This window comes from Lepidochelys olivacea (assembly GCF_965140295.1).
Source record: "Lepidochelys olivacea isolate rLepOli2 genome assembly, chromosome: 6".
Taxonomy (NCBI): domain Eukaryota; kingdom Metazoa; phylum Chordata; order Testudines; family Cheloniidae; genus Lepidochelys; species Lepidochelys olivacea.
In genome coordinates this window covers 113,474,187-113,495,659 of record NC_140416.1, presented here as the reverse complement: position 1 = coordinate 113,495,659, position 21,473 = coordinate 113,474,187, and the positions used below count along the sequence as shown (strand labels likewise).

At 40.6% G+C, this 21,473-nt stretch overlaps 1 protein-coding gene across 1 annotated transcript in view; it reads left to right on the top strand.

Moving 5' to 3' along the window:
* BRF1 (BRF1 general transcription factor IIIB subunit) overlaps positions 1-21,015 on the top strand; it is a 236,285-nt gene extending 215,270 nt beyond the window's left edge. Inside the window, exons 16-18 of the mRNA XM_084629960.1 lie at positions 4,556-4,607; positions 12,478-12,646; positions 17,079-21,015. Of these exons, the coding sequence (XP_084486086.1) occupies positions 4,556-4,607; positions 12,478-12,646; positions 17,079-17,116 (259 nt within the window). The 3' untranslated portion in view covers positions 17,117-21,015. The remainder of the gene's footprint in view (positions 1-4,555; positions 4,608-12,477; positions 12,647-17,078) is intronic.
* Positions 21,016-21,473: the final 458 nt, after the last annotated feature.

The window sequence follows — 21,473 nt, the reverse complement described above, 5'->3', positions numbered from 1 at the left end:
TGGCAGGCTTAAAGTTTGCTGCTAGCAGTAGCTTGACGCTATTGAAAAGAGGAGATTCCCAACTTTCTAGTAGGGGGGACACCATTAAATCCTTGACCTGGAAACTATTTAATGTCACTGTTAGAGATGTTTACAATTGTTGGTTTTCCCCTTCTGCAGAAGTCGGTTCAGTTGGTCCTGGTACAAAGACAGCCTGGCTTTATAACTGAGAGCGATGCCAAAACAACACCAATAAAATTCTCTAGAGCACTTCACAGTAGATTTTCTGCCACACATGTGGTGTTTACAGAATGTATGATGGAATGGCATGGTTATATAGGTTTCATTGGCACTTGTCTCGGATGACCTGCATAATTTTACTCAAGGTTTCTCCACTCATGATTAACACAGCCATCACAGACTCGTAATGATAAACCCATTATATCACATCACGCCATCATGTATTCATTGTCTGTCTGTCCTTCTGTCTATAACATTAGTATGGGTGGTAAGCAGCAGTAAGAGGTTTCCTATGTGGATGGGTTAAATTAAATTTCAGCAGTAAGAGAGCTTTTGGTGACTTTCTAAAACTATTATTTCCAGAATTAAATTGAGGAGATTGTTATGGTATAATAATCCCCTGGGTGGATGAATTACCTAATATAAATTACACATCTGTATTGCCCCATAACTTCCTTTCTGTTTTATATACTGTGTTATATAATCTTTGTTTATTAAGTAATAAGCAAAATAAAAAGTTTGTTTTAAAAACTTTTTTAAAAAGTCAGCTTGTTTTTCAAAGCATTTGTTCACTTTGAAAGTTCAATTTATGTGATCTTCAGCCCTGTCAGATTCTATTATACTGAATCTTCTTTTAAATTGTTACGCTGGAGGACAAACCTAGATGCTGTCTTGTACGTCTTAACTGAAGCTGGAGCTAAGCAGATTCTACAGTGAGCAGACACTAACAACAAATACTGTGCCATTACTTTCTGACCAAAAAAATGTCAAGAGTATCAATTTCACATGTTATATATGTTGGTTGACTGGAACATATGAATAATTTTTCAAAATTAGCTTGAAACCTGTATGTTGCACTTGGCGTTTGTACATCTTTTTCCTTTTGTAGGTTTGCTTTACCATTCACAACATTGCTTGTTTTGTGGTTTATTTTTAATATATTTAATTCTGTCAGTTTCATAGTTCATAATGCAAATGTATAAAACCAGAAGATACAGTAAATGATGAATGATTACAGAAGCATTTAGAAAGATCATGAGAGCCATTTCATTTTTGTCAAAGTATTATATTTTAAACAATCATGCTGTATATCACAATGTGTCTTAACCCAGGAAATGATACAAAACATATGAGACAAAACAGCTCCTAATTCAGAGTATTTCTTCTGCTCAGCAAAAGCGCAGTGTTCAGCAAGTCTGATGAGCTGGGATAGATGGGGAGGTAGTCGTGTTGATGGGGGTACATGCATGTTGAAAGTGGCATAAAGGACTTTGGCTGTCCTCTTTTTGTGAAGCTGCTCATTTGAGCATTAATGCCCCATCCCACTCAAGCCTCAGAAACAGCTCTGTTCTTCAGTGATGGCACACTACAATATTCTAGCCTTCCCTGGTTAAATCAGACTGCAGAAGGAGCCAGTATCTGTAGCCATGGCAGCCAGTAATTTATTGTTCCATATGGTTGGTGTGGCAGCAGCTGCTCTGTTTTAAGGAGGTCAGGGCATCAGGGCATTTAAAAAAAAAACACACTGTAAAATCTTTTTTCAGTGCTCTGTACAGTAATAGGGGTCTCTGTGGAGATAATGACATCACCAGCCAAGAGACAAAATTACTTTTTTTTTAATTGAAGAAGTTATCCTCTTAGGAAAATAAGTTGACACAATGTATCTCTGTGTGTGATGGTTTTAGTTCTCCACTTTTCACTGCTGGTGTTTGTTGATCATACATACTAATTAATGAGCCTGGTCCTCTTGCTTAAATTGGGATTAACTCTGCTGAAGTCAGGGGAGTCCCACTACTGTAAGATCAGTGGAAGGAAGAGGAGAATCAGGCCCAGTGTCTTTCCAGTACTTCATATATATGTTTTTTCTGTATTATTTTTGGCTTGCTCTGAGAACTGCAGTACTTCTACTACTGAGAAATAAACATGCTTTCTGAACACTAACATAGTAGAGGAATACAGCCTGTGGAGTACGTAGTCTCTCGTTGTTGTAAAGTGCAATAGAATGGCTCCTTATGTTTAGGGTTGTAGTTTACAAATAGGGATTTCACAAGTCAGAATCCTTTTTTCTTCATTATGGGAACATTTGTAATTAAAATGACACTTGAATATTTACTGTGTACTTAGCGTAGCAGTGATTGTATTGTTCAGTGTAAGCGCATGCATTATTGCCTCTGAAACAAAGGCCAGAACATTCTGAGTGCCTTCTGGGCTTATTTTATAGCTTGTTCTAACTGGGGAGGGGCAAGGCTTCAGGGTATTCTTGGGGGGCATGTTGTCACTCAATAACGTGGCAACAAATCTAATTTTTGGATAGAGTGTTAATTGCAATAATCACACTGTTTTCAAATAGAGAGCTTTAATATCTACTGCTTTTCAAGTATGTGAATACAGGGTAACAGATATTTTACCAGCAACCTTCATTTATCTAGCCTATTGATATTGTTACTGCATTCTCATGCGTGTGTGCATCTAAATTGGTACTCTGTATTAGAAAACCATGATTAACAGTATAATACACATATTCAGATATTAGGAAAGTTGTATAACTCAGGTGGGGCAGCATAAAGAGGAAGTCGGACACAGAGTAAGATTCGTATCTGTGCCTTCAAATGTTTTCTCTGTGTGTCGAAGGATCCATTGGGACTTACAGGGAGTAAATACATTCTCTGGGTTAGTGGTATCATCTTCTTCCATGATGATGTTGGTAATCATGAAGTGCAACGGACAATAGTTGTAAAAGAATACCGTTGTATTCCAAATCACTCTGTAGGTGCAAGCGCATAGACTCTGCCTTTGAAATGTTGCCCAAACATCAGCTTGGTTGGATGCACTGAAAACAAGTTCACTTTGGACTGCCCCAGATGTTCAAGTATCCTGAAAATGTGCTGAAGCGCTGCAAAGAAGACTCTTAGCTGAACGCCTGTCTCTTGAATTTTAATATTTTCTTCTCTATCAGATAATGAAGACTAAAACTCTCCACTCATTCTCTGGGGTTTTGCTTCCTACTGTAGAATAGTCAGATTTAGTGTCTTTTTTTAAATTGGAGAACAACTTCTTTGTTTGTATGCTAAAGAATGCCAGAATCAGTGGCTGAATAGAGGGAAAGAAGCATCTTACTCTAAATGAAAGCTTAGCTCTGGAGGTGTACATCTCTGTGAATGAAACTTAGACTTCATTCAGAGGTATGCCCGGGAACCTGTGTGAGCAGAATTTAGGTACCAGGCAAACCATTCTCTATAGCTGGGTATACCTGGGTGAAGAGAGGGGACACAAAGCAACCAGAACTCAGTTGAGAACAGTGTTCATAGCAATAAGGAAACAGGATTTGAAATGACTCGCAATGACAACACTTAGCACTTGAGTGGCAAAATAATACAGACTGATCTCCAAATGTGTGTCTGCGGTCCTTTCCCCAGCTATGCAATACTTTTAAAAATATGCTCAAGTTCAGCTTCCAGGATTTCTTTCTTTCAGCTCATGTAGGATCCTTTTGTTTTTTGCTGTTGTCTAGTTCAAGATTAGATATAAGATGTTAAAACCATACTGATGTAATCTCGATACATCAGTGTAAATCTGGAATCACCTCACTGAAATAAAGGGAAGTGATTCCAGATTTACACTGGTGTAATTAGGAACAGAATCTGGCTCACTGAATCTGTCCTTCTCACTATAACAGAAAAGAGGGAGGGGCCAGCAATGGGTAGAAATTTTTTGGCCTTCAGAACATGTGGCAAAAGTAATCTATTTTATAGGGCCTTTGGGGAGAGCTAAGAAGGGCTTTGGGTGGAGTATGGGATGGAGTTTTACTGTTGTGCTTATTAGCTTGCCTTTTTTCTAAGGGCTTGTCTACATGGGGAGTTCTTCTGATTAGCTGTTCCTAAATTAATAATTCCTGATTAATTGTATTCCAAATAAGATTAATCCACTTTGGAAATGGATTAAATGTATTCAAAATAAGACACTATTATTTTGGGATAAGAGCATTCACACATGGAGTTAATCAGGAATAGCTAAACCTCTTTAAAAACACACCCTACCTTATTCCGAATCAACTTTCATGTCTAGACCATCCTTTATTGTATTGAGTTGCTAGGTGATAGTTTTACTGAATGTAAATATTAATTAATGTTAAACTGTGTGTAAGGCTTGTGCATAGACTTTCTTTTATATTTTTAAATTGAAAGGATAAAATAAATACATAGTGTGATGACATTAGCAAACTTGTTCTCTTGGCCAGAGAACAAGTGACTGCAGTCTGTGTCAAACTGACCTTGTGTTTTTACATTTACAATATAACTTTTCTAATAATCACCAACGCCTTTTTTCTTCTTTCCAGATTAAGACCCTTGATTTCTACACAACTAGCTAAAAAGGCTGCAACTGAAGAGGTATGTGAAGTTTACCACCTCTCCCAGAACCCTTCTACACAACTGCAATCTGAAAATTGACTTAACTCATAATCCAATACTTAACATTGATTATGGCAACTATCACAAACCTTAGTGGACCGGATTCTGATATCTGTTATGGGAATGTAAATTCCGAGTCAAAGAGATCAGGATTGGTCCCTCTGATCAGGCCAGAAGCAATAAGTGGGATCATTGCAAAGATGATGCCCTCTGTTTTCCAGTTGGAATTATTTGCTTTTACAAAAATAGGGATTCCGAATGGAAGAGTAAGTGAAACTGTGAACACAAACCTCTCAATAAACCAGGTAACTATTCATATTTAATATATTCAACAGGAATTCCAGTTTGGGGAGAGGGGAAATAACATCCATATGCTTCTAAAAAACAAACAAATTGAGTAAGAGAGCAGTGGCAGGGAGTAAGCAGCGTTGTCCCTACTCCCTCACTGTATTATCCAGCAGAGCTGAACTGGCACACAGGAGGAAGTAATCAACTCCTGTTGAGGACCAGTGGTAGATGACTTCCCCCATGGAGCAAGCAGGTAGCCAGGGAGAGAACTGTAATTCTGATGTCCTGTTTCCCTCCCTTGTCTGCTCCTGGGGCAGAGGAAGAAGTGACAGCTCACCCCCAGCAATGCCCCTCTGCCATGTACATTGGTCAAACTGGACAGTCTCTACGTAAAAGAATAAATGGACACAAATCAGATGTCAAGAATTATAACATTCATAAACCAGTCGGAGAACACTTCAGTCTCTCTGGTCACCCGATTACAGACATGAAAGTTGCTGTATTACAACAAAAAAACTTCAAATCCAGACTCCAGCGAGAAACTGTTGAATTGGAATTCATTTGCAAATTGGATACAATTAACTTAGGCTTGAATAGAGACTGGGAGTGGCTAAGTCATTATGAAAGGTAACCTATTTCCCTTTGTTTTTCCCTACCCCCCCCCTCAGATGTTCTTGTTAAACCCTGGATTTGTGCTGGAAATGGCCCAACTTGATTATCATACACATTGTAAGGAGAGTGATCACTTTAGATAAGCTATTACCAGCAGGAGAGCGGGGTGGGAGGAGGTATTTTTTCATGCTTTGTGTGTATATAAAAAGATCCTCTACACTTTCCACAGTATGCATCCGATGAAGTGAGCTGTAGCTCACGAAAGCTTATGCTCAAATAAATTGGTTAGTCTCTAAGGTGCCACAAGTACTCCTTTTCTTTTTGCGAATACAGATTAACACGGCTGTTACTCTGAAACCTAAATAATTAAACTTAATATTTATGTATTTTGGTTTGAGATTGTAATATTGCAGAGGACGAGTTGTTAATAATTATGTTTCAGAGTAACAGCCGTGTTAGTCTGTATTCGCAAAAAGAAAAGGGAGTACTTGTGGCACCTTAGAGACTAACCAATGTATTTGAGCATGAGCTTTCGTGAGAAGTGAGCTGTAGCTCACAAAAGCTCATGCTCAAATACATTGGTTAGTCTCTAAGGTGCCACAAGTACTCCTTTTCTTTTTAATAATTATGTGACCATATTCACGATACTCATTTTGGTAATTCTCTCTCTCTCACACATGCACGCGTTCTCTCTCTCTACCAAAATGTGAGTCGTGATTGCTGTCACTAACTCCTCCAAACTGTACCATAAGATCTCTATAGATAGTAATTCCATGCTCCAATAATAAGAATATAGCAGTAGGGATATATTACTGACCACCTGACCAGGATGGTGATAGTGACTGTGAAATGCTCAGGGAGATTAGAGAGGCTATTAAGATAAAAAACTCAATAATAATGAGAGTTTTCAACTATCCCCATATTGACTGTGTACATGTCACCTCAGGACGGGATGCAGAGATAAAGTTTCTTGACACCTTAAATGACTGCTAGTCCTGGAACCCACAAGAGGAGAGGCAATTCCTGATTTAGTCCTAAGTAGAGCACAGGATCTGGTCCAAAAGGTGAATATAGCTGGACTCCTTGGTAATACTGACCATAATTTAATTAAATTTAACATCCCTGTGAGGGGGAAAACACCACAGCAGCCCAACACAGTAGCATTTAATTTCAGAAAGGAGAACTACACAAAAATGAGGAGGTTAGTAAAACGGAAATTAAAGGGTATAGCGCCAAAAATGAAATCCCTTAAAGCTGCATGGAAACTTTTTAAAGACACCATAATAGAGGCTCAACTTAATTGTAACCCGAAATTAAAAAAAGTGTGAGAGAACCAAAAAAGTGCCACTGTGGCTAAACAACAAAGTAAAAGAAGCAGTGAGAGGCAAAAAGGCATCCTTTAAAAAGTGGAAGATAAATCCCAATGAGGAAAATAGAAAGGAGCATAAACTCTGCCAAATGAAGTGTAAAAATATAATTAGGAAGGCCAAAAAAGAATTTGAAGAACAGCTAGCCAAAGACTCAAAAAGTAATAGCAAAAAATTGTGTAAGTACATCAGAAGCAGGAAGCCTGCTAACCACTTAGTGGGGCCACGAGATAATCGAGATGCTAAACAAACACTCAAGGACGATAAGGCCATTGTGGAGAAACTAAATAAATTCTTTGCATCGGTCTACACAGCTGAGGATGTGAGGGAGATTCCCAAACCTGAGCCATTCTTTTTAGGTGACAAATATGAGGAAGTGTCCCAGATTGAGGTGTCATTAGAGGAGATTTTGGAACAAATTGGTAAACTGAACAGTAATAAGTGACCAGGACCAGATGGCATTCACCCAAGAGTTCTGAAGGAACTCAAATAGAAAATTGCAGAACAACTAACTGTAATCTGTAACCTATCATTTAAATCAACGTCTGTACCAAATGACTGGAGGATAGCTAATGTGACCCCAATTTTTAAAAAGGGCTCCAGAGGTGATCCCGGCATTTACAGGCTGGTAAGCCTGACTTCAGTACTGGGCAAACTGGTTGAAACTATAGTAAAGAACAAAATTGTCAGACACATAGATGAACATAATTTGTTGGGGAAGAGTCAACATGGTTTTTTTAAAGGGAAATCATGCCTCACCAATCAGCTAGAATTCTTTGAGGGGGTGAACAAAGGGACAAGGGGGGGGTACGGTGGATATAGTGTATTTTTAGAAAGCCTTTGACAAGGTCCCTCACCAAAGGCTCTTAAGCAAAGTAAGCTTTTATGGGATAAGAGGGAAGGTCCTTTCATGGATTGGTAACTGGTTAAAAGATAGGAAACAAAGGGTAGGAATAAATGGTCAGTTTTCAGAATGGAGAGAGGTAAGTAGTGGTGTCCCCCAGGGGTCTGTACTAGGACCAGTCCTATTCAACATATTCATAAATCATCTGGAAAAAGGGGTAAACAGTGAGATGATAAAATTTGCAGATGATACAAAACTACTCAATATAGTTAAGTCCCTGGCAGACTGCAAAGAGCTAGAAAAAGGATCTCTCAAAACTGGGTGACTGGGCAACAAAATGGCAGATGAAATTCAATGTTGATAAATGCAAAGTAATGCACATTTGGAAAACATAATCCCAAGTATACATATAAAATGATGGGGTCTCAAGAAAGAGATCTTGGAGTCATTGTGGACAGTTCTCTGAAAACATCCACTCAATGTGCAGCGGCTGTCAAAAACGCGAACAGAATGTTGGGAGTCATTAAGAAAGTGATAGATAATAAGACAGAAAATATCATATTGCCTCTATATAAATCCATGGTACACCCACATCTTGAATACTGTGTGCAGATGTGGTCACCCCATCTCAAAGAGATATATTGGAATTGGAAACGGTTCAGAAAAGGGCAACAAAAATTATTAGGGGTATGGAACAGCTTCCTTATGAGGAGAGATTAACAAGATTGGGACTTTTCAGCTTGGAAAAGAGACGAATAAGAAGGGACATGATAGAGGTATATAAAATCATGACTGGAAGAAAGTAAATAAGGAAGTGTTATTTACTTCTTCTCAGAACACAAGAACTAGGGGTCACCAAATGAAATTAATAGGCAGCAGGTTTAAAACAAAAAAAAGGAAGTATTTCTTCACACAATGTACAGTCAACCTGTGGAACTCTTTGCCAGAGGATGTTGTGAAGGCCAAGACTATAACAGGGTTCAAAAAAGAACTAGACACATTCATGGAGGATAGGTCCATCAATAGCAGTTGGCCAGGATGGGCAGGGATGGTGTCCCTAGCCTCTGTTTGCTAGAAGCTAGGAATGAGTGACAGGGAATGGATCACCTGATGATTACCTGTTCATTCCCTCTGGGGCACCTGGCATTGGCCATTGTCGGAAGACAAGATACTGGGCTAGATGGACCTTTGGTCTGACCCAGTAGGGTCATTCTTATGTTCTCCTCCTTTACACTCTGTCTTTGTGAAATATGTTTACACATGTGTATACAAGTACAGTAAATTAAAATTGTTGTCCATATTCAGAGACTAAACTGTTACATAACAATGTAAAATCTATATTACTAATTTACAAACTGAGTCAGCCATTCATCTTTTTTTATATAACTGTGAAATCTGACACCATTTTGAAAATGTTCTAGTTAACTTTGATCATTTAACATGTTTCCACAACCCCATAAAAAATATGTGAGTTTAAAAGCCATACTAAAGTTCAAATTTTCTGGAGACTGATTCAGGAAGTTTGGTGAAAGGAATTTGTTTGACACCCTAGTTTTAAAAAGGTTAAAACATTATTTTAAGAAACAGTTTGATATAATGCCTGGGGAAATACATTTTCACTTTTTATGCTGTGCTCATTAGAAAAACCTGCACATTTTTAGCGCTGTAACAGCCTGGAAATGGACATGATAATTAGAAGAAGGTCATATTTTAATTAGGATGGTGCAATTTTAATAAACAATGAATCAGTTGTAGCTCCTTTATATTCATCCATTCTTTAGTGAAAATTTTTAGAGCAGATGGAAACTTTTAGCATAAAAATTAGTATAAATTAAGACGATGTTTTTCCTGAAACTATTGTCTATTATTTCTCTTGCCTAAAACCTTAGGAGTTGTCCGTTTGATAATTCTGTATGGGAAAAGTGGTGATGGGTGAAACATGATAAACTGAAAGGAAAGGAATTCAAATCTAAATAACAGTAAGATTTATTTCTACATAGAGATTGTTTTCTCTGTGATTTGGGTACCCAGTCCCTGTTAAAAATAATGGGCGTGCAGAAACCAATCAATGAGCTATTGGAGGAATCTCTTCGGTGACTTTGTCCTGGTCTACACTACAGACGTACTTCAGTCTAATGAAATTTATATAATCCACAGCCCTGAGCGACGCAGTTATACCGACCAAACTCCTGGTGCACATGGTGCTATGTTGACAGGAGGGCTTATTGGGGAGGAGGAGTACCTATACTGATAGGAGAAGATCTCCTATTGGCATAGGGCGCATCTTCACTAAGCACCAGAGCCGCGCAGCTGCACTGCTGTAAGTGTAGACAAGCCCTTAGAAAATCTAAGATGGAATCCTTAGTTTGCCTGTGTGATCAGCTTGATTTCTCACAGGTTTGGGTGGAATTTGATATTTGAGTAATTAGATGGTGAGATTTTTGGGATAGGGGTTTTCCGTTACAATGTCATACAGTGCCTAGAACAATGGGGCTCTGATTTTGTTTGGGGCCCCTAAGAGTTACTGTAGCACAAATAAGAGAGGAATTGCCATGCTGAATCAGATCCTGTCTCCAGGAGCAGCCTGCACTGGATAATTCAGAAGGTGCAAAAAATCTTCCTCCTAACCTCTACTTTGGCTTAAGCCTAGTGCTTAATATCCCCTCCAAAGTGGTTTAACATTAACTATTATAACTCTGGATATTCTTGTTATTCATATAAATAGCTAATGCCTTTCTGAATCTTGCTATGGTTTTGGTCTTAATGGCCTGATGTGGCAATAAGTTCCCCAGTTTAATTGCACACTGTGTGAAGGAGTGTTTCCTTTTATCAGTTTTGAATTTGCTGCCTTTTAATTCATTTGAATGTCCCCTTCTGGTTTAAAGAGACAGGAAGAATAGAAGTTCCCAGTCTGACTTCTCCATACCATACATTATTTTACATACTTCTAATATGTCCCCTCTTATTCATCTTCTTTCGAATGTAAACAGTCCCAATCTTTTCAGTCTTTCCTGGTGATGACTAGTGGCAAGTAATATATACATTCTCAGTTCTGCAAGAGTTAATCATACTGTGCCAGATTCTCTGGAGATATCCTCTGGGCAAAAGAGAAAATCCAGCATCACAGAGTTGCTGGAGACAGCATAGCTACCTCCTCTACCAGCTTCCCCTCTGTAAATGGGAGAAGAGGGAGGGGCCTGGAAGGGCTGAGCTCCACGGCTGCAGGGGGAAGTATTCCAGTAACCTCAATTAGAGCAAGGCCCCTCCTGCTCTGGCTTAGGGTCCAGTGGTGCTGAATCAGGGAACTGAAGCCAATTTCACGTGGCTACTACTTTCCACAGCTCAGACACAAGCGACAGTGTCGTCTTTTGCTTTTCCTTTGGTCTCCATCTCCCTGCTGGGTTTTCCTCCCTCCCTGCTTGCTCCATTGCTCATGCTCTTTTCCCACTTTACCCCCCTTTCTCCTTCTCATCATCTCTACAAATGCCTCCTTGTTGCCTAATCCTCATCTTCTACTGCATGTACTTTCCTGATGCTTGGTCCCCATCTCTGCTCCTTGGAATTTCTTCCCAGCTGCTAGGTCTTTTTACCCTCTCCTACCCTGGAGGTATTGCCTCGCTGTCCCATTCCCAGAGGACATCTTAGCCCAGTCATCAGGGCATTCACCTGGGATGTGGGATACCCAGGTTCAAGTCCCTGCTCCAATTTCTGTTGAATTATTGATGCAAAGTGGAACACCTCCAACAAGAGAGATTGAAAGCCTGACCTCAGAATAGCCAGTAAGCCTGGTGGTCAAGGTACTCACCTGAAATGTGGGAGACTTGAGTTCAAGTCCCTCCTCGAAACGTGGCAGAGCACTTCCCAGGTGAGTTCCCTGACCACCAGGCAATTGGTTGCTCTGGCATGGGTCCCTCTCTCTGTTTTGGATTCATCCCTGTGCTGAATGGGAAAAATGTTGAAAATCTCAAAATTCTTCACCAGATGAGGAAACCATTTCCTGCCAAGCCTTGCTGAATTGCAGGCCTTAGCAGCAATAAGAGAGACTTCTCATCTCTGAAAAAGTTTAGACAGCACGATGTGAACAGTCAGCTCTTTGTAGACCCTTGGCATGTGCTCTTGGAGCCACCAGTTCCCAACCCACTGTTCTGATAACCTAGAGGTGCCAGTTTGTGTAGCTAATGTGTTATTCTATTACACTATTAACAGTGTTGTCTAATGAGAATTATTGTCACGCTGTGGGTTCTGCTCCAAGAAAATCCAGCCTGATCTGTCAAAACTAATACACATCATTTTTTTCTGATATCAGAGTGCATTTTGCTCTCATTAAAGTGATAATAGCGGTGCCACTGTGTAATAGCCCTTATCTGAACTAAACATAATGAAGGAAAACTCTGCAAGCTTCCCCACAGAGCTCTGCGAAAGCACCTTAAGCTAGTTTTACCTTGCACTTGTGAGAGGGTTGTGTTTTTCTTTCACTCTATTTGACTGTTTCACTTTGAGTATTTGCGGGGCTTTGAAATACTTGAAATCTGAACATTTCTTTCTCGTGCACATTCACAGTACTTTCCACCGTGGACGTTGAATGTTCCCCAGAAGTGTTAAGCTTCTTAGGCTGGGCTTTGGCTTTGTTAGAGGACAATAGTGCCAGCTGCTCTGACCCTTTCATTTGGAGATTTTAAGGGAAAAGAGTTGGCTACAAGGAATGGTATACTTTAGTATCCCCCTCTCTTGTTCACAGGTAACCTTTCCAGTTTCACAGACAGAAGGGCCAGAGCTTGAAAAACCAGAGAATGTTCTGGTAGAGAGTGGACCGGTATCATATAACCATGAGGAAGAAGTTGAGGAAGAAGAAATAGAAGAAGAGGATGATCACTGCATGAGTGCACTTCAGTTAATGGGAGGAAATGGTAGGTCTTGATTTTAGATAGTGCGACCTATTGACTGTGCACAATTGTGAAGACGCAGAAATTACCAGACCAACTTCTGTTCTTTGTAAAGGACTCTTTATTCTAGGGGTTCTCAAACTTCATTGCATCACGATCCCTTTCTGACAACAAAAAATACTACATGACCCCAGGAGCGGGGAACAAAGCCTGAGCCCACCCTGGGGCCAAAGCCATAGCCCAAGGTCTTCAGCCCCAGGCGAGGGGCCTGTAACCCTTAGCCCTGCCACCAAGGGCTGAAGTCTTCAGGCTTGGGCTTTGGCCCTGGGCCCCAGTAAGTCTAATGCCAGCCCTGGCGTTAGACCCACTTTGGGGTCCCAACCCACAGTTTGAGAACCGCTGCTTTATTCTTAAAGAGCTATTGGAGAAATAAAAAATATTAGCTATTTTTGAAAAAAAGGCCACAGCAGTGCTAACTTGAGGTACCAGATGAAATGTGAACACCCAAAGTGGTGATGGGTATGATTAGAACAGTGCTAATCGGTGTGATGCTGGACTGTGCAGGGCTGGTATGGAGATCCTTTCCACAGCGTGTCTGGGGCAGGGGTCACAGGTATCCCTGCACGGCTTCTCTGTCCATCCATCCCCTGCACAGCCCCTGGGTGAGGCTTAGGTGGTGCAGTGAGCTTGCACAGGCCCCTCCTCACTGCTGGGGGTTTTAACCCCACGTACAGGATAATTTAGCATACATTTAAAAGTGCTTTTTCTTCTTTAATAATGAAAAGGTAACTTTAGCAAACAGCTAAACATGTCAGACACCAAGAGCAAGGTTTTGGCTCACGGTGATTCTTACTTCAGTAAATAAATCTTTTTATTTGCTTTCAGTAAAAACTTGATATCCAAATTACATTTTTCTTTAACAGTTCTGGCTGGTGATCTGTGTCACTGCAGCACTCTGGATGTAAAGATCCCTCTGCTCAGTCTCTTCACCCCTGCCCCCTAATTCCTACCATGCAGGAGTCCTCCTAGAGGCTCACATACTCCAGCAGCAAGAAGCAGGATTTACCCCTTAATGCCACAGTGCAACTTCCTGGAGGGCTTCCCATAATAAAATCCTGGGATCCTAGCTGTAGGATACTGGCTTGTCTACACACGGGTTATTCCCGAATAGCTACTCCACTTTAAATTCACTTTCTGCCTTATTCTGGAATAACTCTCAGGTGTAGTAGACAAGCCCTCAGTATTAGATGAGTCTTCAAACATCATCTCTGGGTTAAATGTCATGAAAAGTGAGGACTTTACCAAACATATTGTGAAACGGGAATCACAGCCAGTGTATTCTATTCACTAAACCACGTGTGTATTAAGGTCTGTGGGTGGGATTCACAAAGAGGACTTAGGCTGAGCATCACAGTGCCTACATTGTCCTGCTACCAAGTGGAATTCACGACCCCGAGTTAGGCAGCTAGGCTCCCTGTATGATGCACAGGGACAGTGAGGGGCCTAAAAAAGGGGTTTCACAGAAGCCAGCACCCTGAGCAGGGAGCTGCCTAAGCTAGCCAGCAGGAAATGCTGACGAGAAGGGTGGGGCCTAAGCCCTGCCCCTCAAAGGGAGATGGACGCCTACCTCCACTCCAGATTCACAGCCATGAACCCTGGCGTGGACTTATGGATGCGTAAGCTAGGACAGTCCTTTCTTCAAGAAAAACTGAGGAGGAGGTGGTGTTGCTTACCCCCAATGGCCTCATGTTAGAGCGTGGACCCGGGATGTGGAAAACCTGTGTTCCGATACCCATGCTGCCTTATTTGGAACAGGGGCTTGAATGGTGGGTTTCCTACATCTCAGGTGTTTGCCCCAACCACTGGGTTATGAGCTGTTCTGGAGTGGGTGTCTCTCAATCTCAAGCTGTGCCACTTTGTATAAATAATTATATATTCATTGTGCCAGAGAAGGTGTGTGTATGACTGTATAAACCAGTGGTTAGGGCTCTAACCTGGGAGGTGCAAGACTTGCATTCAGGTCCCCGCTCCACATCAGGCAGAGTGGGGATTTGAACCTGAGTCTCCCACATGCTGTGTGAGTGCTGTAACTGCTGGGTTATTACATAAAAAGGTGGGGGGGGGGCGGGGAAGCATCACCACCGACTTCTCTGGCTATGGTTTGCATGGGGCCCAATCTGGTAGATGTGCTCCAAGGCAGCCTCTGAGCACATCTACCAAGCTGGCCCCCCAGCATGATAGGTGGTGAACGCCTAGTTTGTGAATCCTGCTGGAGCTTAGGCAGCAAGTTGCTCAGTGGTGTCAAGACTGAGGTGGCTATGTGCATGCAGAAATGTAGGTGTCTAGGGGATTTTACCAGTGGAAGCCTAGGCCCCTACAGGGCTAGGCAGCAGCTTGAGCGGGATTTTTGAGAATGTAAATATTGGACTTGCATGCCTAAATGGCAGTTAGGTACCTAAACCCCCCTTGTGACTCTCAACTAGAAGCCATCATTTAAGCAGGTTTCTGTATTGACAGGAAACATTGATACCCTCTCTGCAGTGGTATTTCATAGTTGGACATGGCTGGATTGATTCTTTATTTGAAACTTCCTCTTACATTTTAATCTTCGGATGTATGCAAAAATTATCTTAAAATAGAATGATGCAATACGCTAAAGCAAAGTGGGAAGAAGGTTTGTGCTGGAGCATTGATTTATTGTTCAAGCCTCCCCATCACTGTTACTTCAGCTGCAGACTTTGATGAAGCTTTTTTGTAATATCTATGGATTGATCATAAAGGAATGTGTTGCTTTTAGGTTGATTTCTGACTGGAAAATAATTTCTGAACCAAAGGAAAAATACTTTGTCACTAGTGTTTATTATTAGGATTATGTTCCCAAGAAAGTGCACCCATCTGGGTGGGTGGATCTGTGTTTAAAAATAGTAGTAATAAAGCCCGCAAAGTAGTTTAAAGGTCACTGAGCATTTTTTCTCCTTTGTGTTACTATTTTTAAAGCATTCTGAGAACATTGCACTACCCTCTCTCTGGTTCTCTACTGCAGCTGAAAGAGCTGAGTATTTGCATTATTAAGAAAAATAAATTAGGAATGTTGCCAGAATTAAAATTGAGGTGTTCAGAATGTACTGCCAGCAAAAGAACTGTTTTGTTTGTCTACTCGTGGGTCTTAGACCTCCCTGATAAGTGGAGGGGAACTGCAGGAGATTCAGGTGATGAACTTAGCCCTTTCTGTACAAATCACTTTGGATTACATTTGTTTTTTCTGCAGAGCATTCATTAGCTTGTGTCTCTGCATGAAACCCTGCACCACATCTCCTCACACTGATGGTGGAAGATAAAGATTAAATTTACTAAACAGTCACATATAATAGTAAAAGTTAGGGTCCATTTTGCAACAAGGAGATTTTTGTCTGGTTAATTTGTGAAATATGCAGAAAAGAAATTGGTTTATACAGAAGCACGTACAAATGTCTTGTTTTTTCCCTAGACCTCAGAAATCCGCACTGCTCTTAAATAGCTGTACACAGAAAGGATTCTGGGTAATGATTGGCAAAGAGGCACAACTGGCCATTTAGGGTATGTCTATACTGCAGCTGACTCGGGCTCGGGCTGCTGGGCTATTTAATTGTGGTGTAGACGTTCTGGCTCAGGCTGCAACCTGAGCTCTGCAACCCTCTCCTCTCACAGGGTCCTAGAGCCTGGGCGCCAGCCTGAGCCCAGAAGTTTATATGGCAGTTAAACATCCCTGTAGCCCCTGCCTTGAGTCAGCTGACATGAGCCTGCCATGGGTTATAATTCCAGTGTAGACATACACTAAGAGTTTCTGTTTGTAGTACTACTGGATCCAGGACTTCTGAAGCCAGATGTCCTAGTTGAAGTTTGTTGTTGGGTGACATTTTGCTTCTTGGGAATCTTTGGGCACAGAAGGGTGTTCTGGAGCTGCCTATGAGTCTGGGTAGGTTCTGTTTAGAAATCCTTCAATGATTTAAACAAATTCATTTTTTTCTTGGCGCTCATGTTTAGTTAAATGGCAATGTGCATTACAAGGGGGCACGATTATCTACCTCCATGTTCCAATTTACTTTTGACAATCAAGTTTGGTCTCTTTAGCCTCTAAACTAAGCTGAATATTTCGCATATCTATGTGCCAAGTCTCCGTGAAATTAGGGTCCTAAGGCTCCATAAAGAGCCTTTCTTAATAAGTGCAGTGCTAGACATATACATGTAGGCTCACAAGTATTTTTGAGTTCATTAAGGAGAGCATATAGCAGATTTTCTCCTTAGCCTTAAGAAAATGTATGAGTTTGTTGTTTGGTTAATTAAAAACATACCAACTTGTTACACAGCATAGAGACTGCTTGAATTTATAGTTTGACAGCTGTAATATTTTCATTGCACTTTTCTTATTCTTGGGAACATTTTCTTTTCTATAAACCTTTTTCTCTATATGTTTCAGATTACGGCTGTGATATGGACGATGATGACGCTTATTAGTCCTGTTTGCTTCCAAAGGAGATGTAGTAATTTGTGATTCCAATGACTTTATGAATGGTGAAAGAAGCTGTCTGTGATCTGCAGACGTAACTGAACAATCCTGACTTTTGTAAAGCGAATTTTAGTTGAGTGTTGATTCTGGTCAGTTTACATTGACCTATAACCCAGCAATAAAGTTTGGGTTTATTGTACTTGAAATTTTTTTTGGATCATGTTTTGAGGAAGGAATTAATGGAAGTAATGTTTCCAGAGAACAAAGAAAAATAGCCTGTATGCAGAGTATGTTGTGGTTAGAAACTACATGTCTCTCATTTGATCCTGCTTCAGGCATGCTACTGAAAAGTAACGTATAGAAGAGGAATAAATTATAAAGTAAGTAAAACCTCCACATACATCTTTGAACTATACCGGTGTTAATTCTCTCATAATGCTATAATGAGAAAAATGGATAATCTAATCTTTATTATTAATGTGACTCTGCCATTGTATACAAGCTTCCCTACTTGATACTCTTCCAAAAGTAAATAAATTAAGGGAAAAGATATAATTCTATGGCAGTATCTCTTTAAATTAAATTAATCCTCAGAAGCTAAATATGTGCTTACGTACATTAATAATAAAGTCGTGTGTTCCTCAAGAGATGCTGACAGTAGAAGAGAACATTGTCACAGAAGGGTGGTTTCTACTGCTCTGTAAATGCTGAAGAAGTATTTGTGGAAAAAATGGTTGGATAAAGGCAAAGCATCTATAGGGAGAGCAGGAGACACTGCTGTGGCCAAATTCATTCCGGTGACTCTGCATGACTATGCTGCTGTGGTGTCACAGGACTGCTATGGATGTGATGGTGGAGGTTGGTGCAGTAGGGTGACTATTGCTACTGTTAGTGACCTGCCGCATTCTGGCTGGGTTAGGGACCAGACTTGCTCTGTGTTGCAGCCACACAGAGAACAGCCTATCTCTAAAGGTCTAGGGGTTTTTAAATAAAAAAAAAAGAAGAAAAAAGCTGAGCTTTTTGTGTAAATAAGCTAGTTTCTGATTTGACTGAAGTTTAATTTAATTTATTTAACTTTTTTATTGGTAAATTAAAGGTCACCCATAGGGCAACCTGATTGGCTCAGCTTGACTTTCGTTTTATACAGTAACTAACAGCATTATTGCCAGGACTCAGGCCTCTGAAATCCTACACTTCAACACACTAACACTTCAACACGCTGTCTGATCCCAAAATAGAACAACTCATCTGAATTCTAGCTCTGTGGGATAAAATCAGGCCTGGTGTTGGCAGATTCAACTCCATCAACCCTGACCTCCCTCTGCCCTCACCTTTAGGGCCTGATCCAAAGCTCACTGAAGTCTGCGGAAAGACTCCGGTGGACATTAATATGCTTTGGATCAACACCTTAATGATTTTGGGAGCCAATGGAGTTCTGACATTTTTGTCTTTCTCACCTGGCTGTTGACAGTCAAGGAAGCTGCACCATCTGCCAGAACCAGCCCAGCTCAGGGAAGGTTAGGGTTACACATCTCTTAGCAAAACAGTCTTCCCTGAGCAGGGCTGCTACAGGTCAGAGTTTGAATCTACTCTCTCCCACACTGGTGAGAAGCACCCCATTTATTATTAGGCAGAACACTCATCACAGAAACACCATCCTCCTCTTCCCTCAGCTCTGACTGGGGAGCTGGAAAAATGTGCCTCACACACGGAAAGGGAAGTTGGATGTTGGTGCTTCTCCCAGGAGCCCGAGGAGAAGGAGATTGAGCAGCTCCTTTGATCACCACCAGCTGGGCTGACAGAGACGGAAACAGTGCTGTCCAGACTTCCAGTGACATTAAAGAGGGCAGAGACACTTGACCTTCCCTCCTGACAGCCAGTAAAAGGGGGTGGAGGGAGGGGAGAGGTAAGATGAGCAGCAGGTCCTTGATCCCACACAGGGCTTCATTGGGACACAATTTTAATATTGGCTTGGCTAGTCAATATAATGCTTTGGCTAGTATGTGTCTGCTCGATATTTTTGAGCCCTGTTTCTGCAATGGCTGTGAGACGGCATGTGCTGTTGCAGAGTTTGGGTAGCAAAATTAATGGGCTTTGGAAAGATTTGTGCGGTTGGAAAGAGGAGACTTAGTGTAATTCTTATGGGAAAAGCTGGTACTCTATAAGAAAAGCTACAGATGTTTTCTGGTGCTTTGGTAACTACACAAATGCTGCTCTGAGAATTAAGTTATGGAGTTAAACCTTTTCTTTCTGCACCAGAATGCAAAATCACGCTGTTACATCATAATAATTTTAAAAATACCAACCCAGGTGCATTATGCCTCTGCAAATCTATGGTATACCTACCTAGGCCAGTTAGGTTGAATTTGAATATTGCAGCACTCTGCCCAAGAGCAGTATTGTTCCCAGTATATTCTCAAAATCTGGATTTTACTCCAAGGCACAAATTATTTTATACACCAGAAATAAACATGCGTATTGACTCCCGGAGGATAGAATACCCTCTTGTCTCAAAGGTGTAGTGTTGGCTCTTGAAGAAGCCACTAAGATGAGTTATTTATTGCTGAGATTCTCTCTCACATTTTTCGGTGTAGATTTTCATAGTTTTTTTACGCCCCTCCCACCCACCCCCAGTGGAATACTAAACCAGCTGCCAGGGCAGTGGCTCATTAGACTGGGGAGCACAGTGGAGTCCACTACACTCAAAACAGACAAATGGGAAATGAGAATTTCAGTAATGGGTTGGGTTTCTGGAAGCTTTATTTTCCAAACTGGAGGCAAAGGGTGCTTCTCCATTTAGGAGGGGAAAATACTTGCAGGGGTTTTGGGTGCTCTCATAAGATTCAGTCAGAACATGCTATCTCACAATCTACCATAAAGGCACTTAGAGAGGACAAAAAGCCCAACAGTTCCATAGCATCCCAGCATTGCTAGTGAATTTAACTCTATATACCCTTGTATAGGAGCCTAAATGAAAAGGGAAGGGCCGTTGTGTCAAATAGGGAGAATATAAAGATTTTCAAACCAGTTGCATACATGTTTAATTTGCTGGTGACTAGCTGGGATTTTTATAAGTTTCCTTCCTTTGTGATTTAACTAAGCTCAGGAAATGTAAACAGATTAGAAGATGCTAGTTTCTGTTTTTATAACCACTTATGAAAATGTAAAAAGGTTAACGTAGCATTAACTCTGTTTACTACTGTTAATGTATCATAGTGACCTTGCAGAAGACGTTTTGCTGTATTGTAGCCTGGATTCCCTTGGAGTAATTTGGACCCTGCTTTATTCAGGATTCTAATGATAATGAAGAGAGATTATAAGGCTTCAGCATGTGTTGTTCTTAGGTCTTTGAACCCACGTGAGATACATATCTGTATAAAGCATAGATGTCTCTTGCTGCAAGTCACTTTGACAGGCAAAACCCTCCGGCTGTTGCATTGTATTTGTCTGCCATGAAGCCTCTCTAACACACATTACTATTGTGGGAATAAAATATGAAAGAGGAATAAAGAAAGTAACAAGATTGTTCACCAGGATAATTGCATTTTCTGTGTCTTAATCTTGTATGACATTCTTTTAAAGACACTGTGTTCAATACAGCAGATCTTAAATGGTGCCAGACAGCCTTATGTTGTGGGCTACATGTTCATCTAAAAAGTTCTTGCCATCCTGATCGCTTGTCTGTATTCTTTTTGGATTGTATTGAAACTCTTGTCCACAGATGTATGCTGTTAATGTGTCCTTTGCCCAGTACTACTTTTTATTTTTGTATTGAGTCTACACATTTGATTCAGTTAGTGCTAAGAGAATTACAACTGTTCAGTGTAAGCATATGTATCTTCTTTTACACAACCACAATATGAGCCATGTTCAGCTTTTTTATTGTAATATATTTGCTGTAAATAAATCCCCCCAAAAAATCCTTGCATATCCCATCTTTTATGATGCATTCTTGCAAATTTCTGATTCCTTCATCTCTTGATTCGTAGGAATGTTTGATTTTGATTGCTTTTTTGTGTGATTGGTTGTAGTGGACAAAATCTGTAATTTAGAGCCTTCTTTGTTTCTAAAATGGAGGGCATTTCTAATCAGGCAAATGGTGTTTTACATAGTATTGTTCCACTGATTATCTATAAGTGTAGATAGCTTCTGTAAACTGCATAACATGAACAAGATCTTTCTATTAAATCATGTAATTTTAGTGCAAATAGGAACAATATGGTATGTTTGCTCAATAGGAGTGTTGTTCTGATGCTCATTTTTGAAGAGTTGTATCTTGACAAACAAGATGTGCATTGACTTCAAAAATCATTCTATTGTATCAACATCTGGATACCACAGTTTGGGAGTAAAATCCACATCTAT